The following is a 10,262-nucleotide window of genomic DNA, read 5'->3' as shown; positions in this document are numbered from 1 at the left end:
GTTTTTGTTCAAATAGCTGACAGATATATACTTGGATTCGAAAAAAAACCGACTCAAGGGGCAAAAACAAGTGCAACTTTGCATATTAGCAATGCCTCAACTGAAGCCCCATTTACAGGTTTAAAATGACACTTTAAAGGTGCTCCCATTAATTGTGACAATGGAGGTGCCGAATTAAACAAAATCATAATAAGGAGTCCAAGCTGTCAAGTGTTTTCGAACAAATTTATTATAGTTAACAAGTTTTCGACAATTCTTTATCGTTTTGATTGACAAACTACAATGTATCCATGCGCAATTAGCCTATGTACGTAGCTATGCACATTCTCACGTAGACGCCCTATGCCTCAAAACAATTATGAATAATTAATCGTTACTTCGACGGCACAATCAAATTGGAATTGTATCCACAATAAAAGCTACGGGGCTTTCTAATTTCCTTTATGAATATTTATTTCAGAATTACAGGCGGCACACTTAGGAAGTTTTAAAATTTATATAGATACAAAAATCAAAGGTTTGGAGCGCACAACATCCATTTATTCCATAGAGACAAATCGTCCTTCATCTTACTCAAGAGGTAGCGTTGACATAACGTACTGCTGTCGAACCGCCTGCTATTTGCTTTGACCACTTTTTTGCATAATGGTTCTTTAGGTATAGTAAAAGCTTACCCAAGAAGCTGTTCGTCGATATAGTGAATGGTCTTAACATTTTTTGTCAATTTCTCTAAATGAGACGAAAACAAGTAAGACTTACAGTAGTTAAAAATTGAAAAAAAGTACCCTTATTACTTTGTAAATAGTTGTCAGATAGCCCACAGTTGCATTTTTAAACTCTCTCTGCACTCATTTCATATTTCGTCAGAGCAAATTCGATTTTGTTGGCAATGTCATTAAGTTTCGGCAATACGCTTAGTATGCCCGTATAGTACGCCATCTCTTGTTCAGTCTCAAATATCTTATTGGCCTGCTCCCCGACCTCCGGATGGACAAGTCTGACAAGGTTGTTATTCCGGTCCAGAAGTATAGTCCAGGCTCCAAGTAAGGCCTCTATCTCCCCCAGCGCTCTCTTTTGCATATCGGTTTCCACAACATTCTTCGGTATTTTCTGAAGCTTCGTGACGATGTTCATTTTTACGTGTTGCCGAAAAAGTCGAAAGTTGTGGATATTTTTCAAGAACGTTTCAATGATTTGACAGTGAGCTTTGTGTTGGCTGATAGCCGGATCCTCCCTCCTTGAAGACGATGCTCTGGTACTTACAGGTATCGATTCTAGTCGATTTCCAATTACTTCAGGCCTTAGTCCAGCTGCGGATCTTGTTCCAGAGGTAACGGCGCTATCTATCACGCTGTTCTCTGGACTTTTCTCTTTATAAAGTGCAAGATCATCTTCCATGTTCTTGAGTGTCAGTACCGGGATATCGTCATAGCTTACCGGGAAGATTACCTTCAGAGCTCGGATGAAATATTTCCTACCTTTCTCAAACTTGCTGATGGAGATGAGTGCTGCACTCAGTTGATCACGGTAATATACATGAAGCTTCTTTACCAGGGTGAAGAACTTCTTCCTTTCCTCCGCCATGACTGCAAAAAAAAAAGAATTACAGGACAATAAAACAGCAAGCGTTTTTGTTTAATTCATCAAGTGCATGCTGCCTCATAATGATTTTCTAAAAGCAATTCGTTACATTGTCGTACGGGGGGCAAGGGGGCAGTTGGCCCCCTTAAATTGTCAAAACTTGCATTTTTCACTGAAAATTTTCGCAAAATTCACCCAAAAGTGCGCACGAAATCTTTCAACTTCACTGCAGAAATTACCAAGCGCTTCTATATGACATGCTCAGTCGCTTCGCTCTCTCACTTTTTTTCAGTTTCTTTTTAAAAAGATACACGTCCTGCCCCCACCTCCAAAAAATGTTCTGCATATACGGCCATGCTGCAGTATGTAATTTTCCTACCATCCTTCTTTACATTCATGCGTCGATTGAGACCTAATTGAAAATTACAATGTAAAAGAACGTGCATAATTTTAAACAGTAAGGAGCTATATTGGATTCATATAAGTTGTGTTGTCAATTTGTTATTATGGTTATGACAATCACTTTTCTCTTGCACGTATTTACATTAATTTACATCTCACATAGTAAGAGTATGTCGAGAAAATGTGCTTCTCTTCTGCAATAAAGAAGGGAATCTAATGAACCACGTGATTGTTTAGAATGTGCACAAGATGAGGAGGACAAATAACAGTGAACTTTATTCTCATGATCAACTTTCTAAGTAATATATATATATATGTATCATTGCCATCGGCCTTCTTAATTATTATTATTGTGGTTTTTTTTGGAAGGAAAGTATCTCATCCTTCGACGATATTCAAGATGGCAACGACGAAAAGTGATGGGGGAGAATTCGCGTCTCCGCTACTATTTGCTTTATGCGAGACTGTTCCTCTGTTCCATTGCAATCTCAGTATCGTCCTTGATGTATCTACATGAACACATCTAAATAGACTCTTTTAAACAAATACAAAATAACATAGGACCAAGCAAACGGGCTTGAGGGCGTCCTCAGACAATAGTGTTTGCACTAATGACTGTCGTCTTGGAGTGATAGGATTAGGATATTTCAAGCACCATTAGTCACATACATGTAGACTAATCATTCAATACAAATAGTGAAACCATGTCCTGTAAGTGTCCAGAAAGTTACTTCCCTATAGCAAGTAATATGTTGTTTTTATTATTATTGCCCTTGACAGTGCAGTCCCGCACGGTAATCCGTGTGAATTATAATGCTGACCAAGAACAAATTAAGTAACTGGTAAACCAATCATAATGTTTAACAAGAGGTAGGCTTATATACCATGTGTAGTAACCATGAGTCTAAATGTTTTAAATTCAATTCAATTTCAATTTATTGACCATTAAAAATACATCAAAATATTTACAAAAATAACATGATACAAACAAACTAATACAAAATAAAACAGGTTACAAATTACTTAATGGTCAGGACCCCTAAGAAGCAAAAGTGCTTATAGCCGGGGCCCTACAAATATCATAACAAAAAGAAAGATGGATGACAAAACAAAAATATCATGATAGCTTTAGATACCCCCCCCCCAAAAAAAAAAAAAAAAAAAAAAACGAATTTTGAAATAAACAACAATATAAAACTGAATAATTGGTTTTTCGGAATCAACCATATAAAATAATTTTCTACAAATTTCACCACAGCATAATTTTACCATTTATATAAATACTGGCATATCTATTGACCATAGTCATGTTTTAAACAGTTTTCTATAGTTTTACCACGAAATTATATATTTTTTGATAAACTAAAGAGTGAAGGTGCTAAAAGAAATGTTATATTTTTGTTACAAACAAATTATGTATACTTTCCATTCTGCATATAACTGGAATTAGGCCTATATTGATATCAATGTTAATATATTTTTTTAATGTAGAAATTCTGTTACATTCAAATATGCGCTCAACCAGTTAAGAACAGATGTTGGGGCAATGTCAGATGGGCCCCAAAGTCCAGATTGTTTAATAATAATCTTAAATAGTAATTCGCGTTCTACTTACTTTCTTCTTCTCCCAGTTTGATATTTCTCCCACCAAACATGATTATTTAATCATCTCCGTAAAACTTTAGAAAATATTCACATCCTTAGAAATGGAATCGCGTGTGCTTTGATACATTGATGATGATGGTAATAAAGATGATGAGTTAACGCCACAACTAGTTTAACAACTCATGGAATCCTTTCTCAACGTTGTCTTATGTCTGATACACCCTTGATTGTCTACGTCGCCCTATCGCATAGTCAGATCTTTTCATTCTCTTCAAAGGTCTGAGAATCCCTCTTGATGACAATAGCATGGGATACTGCTTGGGTCAATCAAAGCACTCGAATAAAGAGCAAAATATCGATCGAAATGGAGCAGACTTTGATTTGTTTGTGTGCCTAGTTTAGGGAACCAATGGATTCATAACAAGGCACTAATGGGGGAAGATTGGCAGCCTTGATTAAAATGTTACGATGCCCGCTGAGTGAAGAGAAAGTGCGACAGTCCTTGTCGCAGGTAAGAAAGATCTCTTTGGACTGTGTGTAGGGTTATACATGATCACGATGATAGTCGTCAGATATGTTTTTTCTCTCCTCGTTCATATCATTTCACTTACCATGATACACCATCGCTATATTAATAGCTACATGTACCGTGCTCGGTATAAATATACAAGAAACAATTTGTTTGAAACAAATCGGGACTTTCATCGTTGTAAGTCTGTCACCATAGCAACAATGGTATCATTTTTTTTGTATCTTTCTCTAGGTAAAAATAACTTCAGTCTGATACAATCATAGTCCACGATATGTCATTTTTAATGAAATAAATCATATCATTGTCGTGCTGATATTCATTAGTAAGATTATAGGTGATTATAGGGTGTAAGTTTTTTTTTCTTGAAGATGAGTAGAAATAAAGAGAGACGCCATTCAGCATGTTCGAGTGAATCTAGTCGTTATCTTTATGTATTTCGATAACATAGATACATGTAAGTACAAATTAAAAGTGAAAGAGCACTTGATATCGTCAGAGTATTTCTTGACCGTTCTATATATTTGCATCTGTTGTGTCTATTTACAAAGTGTACTCGCCTTCGGAGCAACAAAGTTATTGACTTTTTATTTACCACAGTTACGAGTCTCTAGCAAAGTCAAAGCGTCTAAATATCGGACTGAACCATGTTTGCTGAGCACTGTTTCTGAAGTGGTCCATGTCAATAAAATGACGCTTTTAGGGGTACAGTAGATGTCTGTCTTTTAGGAAAATCAGACCGTCGACTACATTGGGTTAGGTAGGTTAGGTTAGGTACGAAAGGATTTATATCATAATTATACTCAGGCAGAGGACAAGCGACTTACTTTTGTTCTTATTTATCAAAGGGGAAATATAGAGTTACACCAACTTTAAAATTATTTTGAAATGCTCTCGTTGTTTCGTCTCTTTTTTGTTTCTTTTTTAACTTCGTAAAAATCATAAGGGCCGTTGCCCCTACCCCAAATGAAGGGCCGTCCCCTAATTGAATATTATAAAGTTAATGACGAATATCATGCCCTGCAGTGTTTTATATAAACAAGACAAAAATACGCAGATATTTTATTTTGATCGGGCACAGCCGATCAAATTTAATCCCGACGTAAATTCAGTAAATTTATACATTCGGGCACATGTATTGATAAAATAAGTAGTATTTAGTGATAAAATGGAACAGTGACATGCATCTTTGTTGGCAATTTACCAAAACAGAATCTACAAATTTTGATAACAAAAATTTGACTATTATATTCACGTAATAAAAGAGGTGAGGGACTAAGCCATTTCCTAATTAACAGGTTCGAATGGGCAGAGTGTTACAAACTGGTATCCGAGCAACAGTGAAGTAAAGCAGTTGATTTGTTTAATGCAATTATATGAGCTTAATGATTAATTAGAAATGACTTCGTCTTTTAGCAGAAAGTCAGTTGAAATGGGGGTACATGCACCGAGCAAAAAAAAACGTACATTTGCCGATCAATAGACGAAAAACGAGGTAGGGGCATGCTTTACCCTCTATTTTCATTTGATTACATTTATTTTCTTCCAATATTTATTTTGTGTGTACCCAATTTAGACTTGTATGTCACTTATATTTATATTGGACAATTAAACCTTACATTCTTGTACAATGCCTCCATTTATATAATTATCTAGATTTTTATTATAATTGTTTGGTTTTTGTCTGAGACAAATATATTTACAAGTACATGAAAAGCCATATAGGGCACATTTCGTGTAACATTTTTTCCATTATGCTGGTCCTAGTGTTTTTTTTTAATCTCATATTGATTTACATTTTGGATATTTATCAATTGTAAACTAAATATCGATTAAAATATCCATTATTCTTCCTGTTTGAAATGAAATATTAACATGTAAAATAACAATCATTGCATTGTTCTGCACCAATACACATAGCGATACTCTATATTGCCCTCTTTTGATCTCTACTTACTCTGTTTCTTTGTTAAAACTTTATTGGGTGGCCGGCATCTTTCAAAATAATCCATCTCTTTCTAGTTCATCCAGTTCTAGTGTGTGGGTAAATCTTATATATTACTTCGTTGTTTAAACAGGAACCAAGGGCCAAGACTGTGACACTGTATTTTCTCGGGCACAGCATGAAGAAGCCACCAAATAATTCCTCTATCATGTCTATGGACATCAATAACGTCTTAAACCAACTGCTACGTGGATTTTGTATCCCTCGGATGCCTACGTCATCTCGTAAAACAGGGGATTCACATTATATTTCCTCAGTCAGATAATAACCCTGGATATGACCCGATGGTTTGACCTCAACGATCTATCATCCTACATTCTTGATCCTAGGTTACTGTCATGCTCAAGGTAACATACACATCAACCGTCCTAAAAAAACCCAATCACATCAAAAGTAGATTCTAAAGAGATTCGCTATCGGCCATTCATTTTAATGTTTTGTTTTCCAAAGTCTGACATAAATCGTATTGATGTGACTTGAAATTTGAGACGTCATCTCAAGTTGATGACCATGGACCTTCGAGTGATGAACGAAATATTATTGGAAAGGAGTTGTCTTAAAATACGAGGACTTCGTTTGCTTACAAGTGTTTGCTTCTTGCTTGCATAGTTTTACCACAAGTTTGACATCGATCGATGCAGCATGTACCAATTATTGGTAGGCCCTAATGCCATTTCTGCAATCAAAAGATTGAGGTTTAGTTGCATCCTGATCATCGCACGAGGGTTCATGTCGACTAAATCAACCAAATTAATGCGATGCATTTATCCCCATCTCTTATAGATTTATATAGTATAGAAATTTGAGTTTCTCCTCTTATTCTGTCCTTTCGATATGATTGATTGGAAAGTAGATTAGTTAATAGCTATTCCAAATGAAAAAGCAATCAGTTTTCTCTATATTCGTTGTCAGATTAACAACATATATGGCAGTCTTGAATGACCAAAATTAAACGAACATAAAATCTCACAAGGCAGTGGTAGAAAATACCGGTATAATACACGCTTGAATTATAAGACCCTTTGCTGGGTATGTTCTATTGACTACTGTGTAATTCTTAAATACATCATTGTCATATAAGTAAATTGAAAATCGTTTGACTGATGAAAAAGTTCGGATGTTTATTAAAACAAATATTTCAGGGCATTAAATCATTATTCTGATTAGTATTTCCGGACTTGAGATAGTGGTCTCCCATATTTCAATTGACGATTTTTTTTTATATATAAATATATTTGTTCCAAGTATACATAAATGTTTAAATGATTAAAAAAGAGAAAATTGCTAAGTATAATTCATATTTTAATAAAAATACTATTATGTATGTTAATCATAATGTCATTTACTTTTTGTTATGTAATGTTTAAACATGATTTTATTTGTATAAACTGTTTTTATTGGAATGTAGAGATAAAAATCAAATGAAATCAAATTGTACAACGGAAGGTACATGTAAGATTGAAAACTGTGCACACAAGCTGGAATTCAATTCTGATAAGGGTCCCATTGGAAGCAAGTGTTTAAACTGATTTGAATAAATGAATAAATAGATAAATGAATAAATAGATAAATAAATAAATAAATAAGTTAATAAATAAATTAATAAATAGATATATATATAAACAAATATATATATATATGAAAATCAATAAAAATTAATAAATAAATAACGAAATAGATTGAACAACGGAAAATTATTTTAAAAGAAATTGAATTTTATGAATTAAGTGGTAAATAGACCAAAACATATTATTATATCCGGATATAATTAGCCATTTTCATGTCCATTTGATGGTAAATGTTTATTTATGCCATTCAACAAAGAACACCTCATATGAGAAAACACTGTGCCTGTAACTTCTGATTTCCTCTTACACTCTTCTACTCTTTCTCTCTGTCACGCAATTATAAAAACAATAAGACAAATGTCACGCATAGTATTACAGTATTACTATAATTACTTTAATTACAAATAATAAAGAGGTTTCATTTAATTAGGTTGTACTGATATATACAATTATAAGATTACATAATCAAAAGTACCAGTGTATTAATTGCATTCTCAACTGGTCAAAGGGGAAAGAAATTTACCGGATTGTGATCACTGATCAAATTTAAGCGGAAAGAAATTTACCGGATTTTGATCACTGCCTGAAGCGGAAAGAAATTTACCGGATTTTGAGCACTGGTCAAAGCGGAAAGAAATTTACCGGATTTTGACCACTGATCAAAGCGGAAAGAAATTTACCGGATTTTGACCACTGGTCAAAGGGGAAAAAAATTTACCGGATTTTGATCACTGGTCAAAAGCGGAAAGAAATTTACCGGATTTTGACCACTGGTCAAAGCGGAAAGAAATTTACCGGATTTTGATCACATGGTCAAAAGCGGAAAGAAATTTACCGGATTTTGATCACTGATCAAAGCGGAAAGAAATTTACCGGATTTTGATCACTGGTCAAAGCGGAAAGAATTTACCAGTTTGTGATCACTGTTCAAAGCGGAAATGAATTTACCGGATTTTGATCACTGGTCAAAAACGGAAAGAAATTTACCGGATTTTGACAACTGGTCAAAGCGGAAAGAAATTTACCGGATTGTGATCACTGATCAAAGCGGAAAGAAATTTACCGGATATTGATCACTGCTTGAAGCGGAAAGAAATTTACCGGATTTTGAGCACTGGTCAAAGCGGAAAGAAATTTACCGGATTTTGATCACATGGTCAAAAGCGGAAAGAAATTTACCGGATTTTGATCACTGATCAAAGCGGAAAGAAATTTACCGGATTGTGATCACTGATCAAAGCGGAAAGAAATTTACCGGATTTTGATCACAGGTCAAAGCGGAAAGAATTTACCAGTTTGTGATCACTGTTCAAAGCGGAAAGAAATTTACCGTATTGTAATCACTGGTCAAAGCAGAAAAAAAATTATCGGATTTTGATCACTAGTCAAAGTGGAAAGAAATTTACTGGATTGTGATCACTGGTTAAAGCGGAAAGAACTTAACCGGTTTGTGATCACTTTTCAAAGCGAAAAGAAATTTACCGGATTTTGACCACTGGTCAAAGCGGAAAGAAATTTACCAGATTTTGACCACTGGTCAAAGCGGAAAGAAATTTACCGGATTTTGATCACTGGTCAAAAGCGGAAACAAATTTACCGGATTTTGACCACTGGTCAAAGCGGAAAGAAATTTACCGGATTTTGATCACTGGTCAAAAGCGGAAACAAATTTACCGGATTTTGACCACTGGTCAAAGCGGAAAGAAACTTACCGGATTTTGATCACATGGTCAAAAGCGGAAAGAAATTTACCGGATTTTGATCACTGATCAAAGCGGAAAGAAATTTACCGGATTTTGATCACTGGTCAAAGCGGAAAGAATTTACCAATTTGTGATCACTGTTCAAAGCGGAAAGAAATTTACCGGATTTTGATCACTGGTCAAAAACGGAAAGAAATTTACCGGATTTTGACAACTGGTCAAAGCGGAAAGAAATTTACCGGATTGTGATCACTGATCAAAGCGGACAGAAATTTACCGGATATTGATCACTGCTTGAAGCGGAAAGAAATTTACCGGATTTTGAGCACTGGTCAAAGCAGAAAGAAATTTACCGGATTTTGATCACATGGTCAAAAGCGGAAAGAAATTTACCGGATTTTGATCACTGATCAAAGCGGAAATAAATTTACCGGATTGTGATCACTGATCAAAGCGGAAAGAAATTTAACGGAATTTGATCACTGGTCAAAGCGGAAAGAATTTACCAGTTTGTGATCACTGTTCAAAGCGGAAAGAAATTTACCGTATTGTAATCACTGGTCAAAGCAGAAAAAAAATTATCGGATTTTGATCACTAGTCAAAGTGGAAAGAAATTTACTGGATTGTGATCACTGGTTAAAGCGGAAAGAACTTAACCGGTTTGTGATCACTTTTCAAAGCGAAAAGAAATTTACCGGATCTTTTTTTGACCACTGGTCAAAGCGGAAAGAAATTTTACCGGATTTTGACCACTGGTCAAAAGCGGAAACAAATTTACCGGATTTTGACCACTGGTCAAAGCGGAAAGAAACTTACCGGATTTTGATCACATGGTCAAAAGCGGAAAGAAATTTACCGGATTTTGATC

The 10,262-nt window shown here is 35.0% G+C and overlaps 1 protein-coding gene across 2 annotated transcripts; it reads right to left on the bottom strand.

Annotated features, from left to right (window-relative positions):
- Window positions 1-206: 206 nt before the first annotated feature.
- On the bottom strand, window positions 207-6,214 carry LOC129257171 (uncharacterized). 2 transcript variants are annotated; one of them, XM_064097140.1, is made up of 2 exons: window positions 6,075-6,214; window positions 207-1,586 (listed from the first exon to the last, which is right to left on the bottom strand). In XM_064097140.1, the coding sequence occupies exons 1-2, from the start codon at window positions 6,127-6,129 to the stop codon at window positions 832-834; spliced, it is 810 nt and encodes a 269-aa protein (XP_063953210.1). In that variant the 5' UTR covers window positions 6,130-6,214; the 3' UTR covers window positions 207-831. The 2 variants fall into 2 exon arrangements, with proteins under 2 accessions (XP_063953210.1, XP_054751415.2); XM_054895440.2 differs by lacking the exon at window positions 6,075-6,214 and adding an exon at window positions 3,599-3,931.
- Between the last annotated feature and the right edge of the window lie 4,048 nt (window positions 6,215-10,262).

The sequence above is a fragment of the Lytechinus pictus genome, chromosome 3 (genome assembly GCF_037042905.1).
Source record: "Lytechinus pictus isolate F3 Inbred chromosome 3, Lp3.0, whole genome shotgun sequence".
Classification (NCBI taxonomy): domain Eukaryota; kingdom Metazoa; phylum Echinodermata; class Echinoidea; order Temnopleuroida; family Toxopneustidae; genus Lytechinus; species Lytechinus pictus.
The sequence above is the reverse complement of the archived record's forward strand: the minus strand, read 5'-3'. Positions and strand labels throughout refer to the sequence as shown.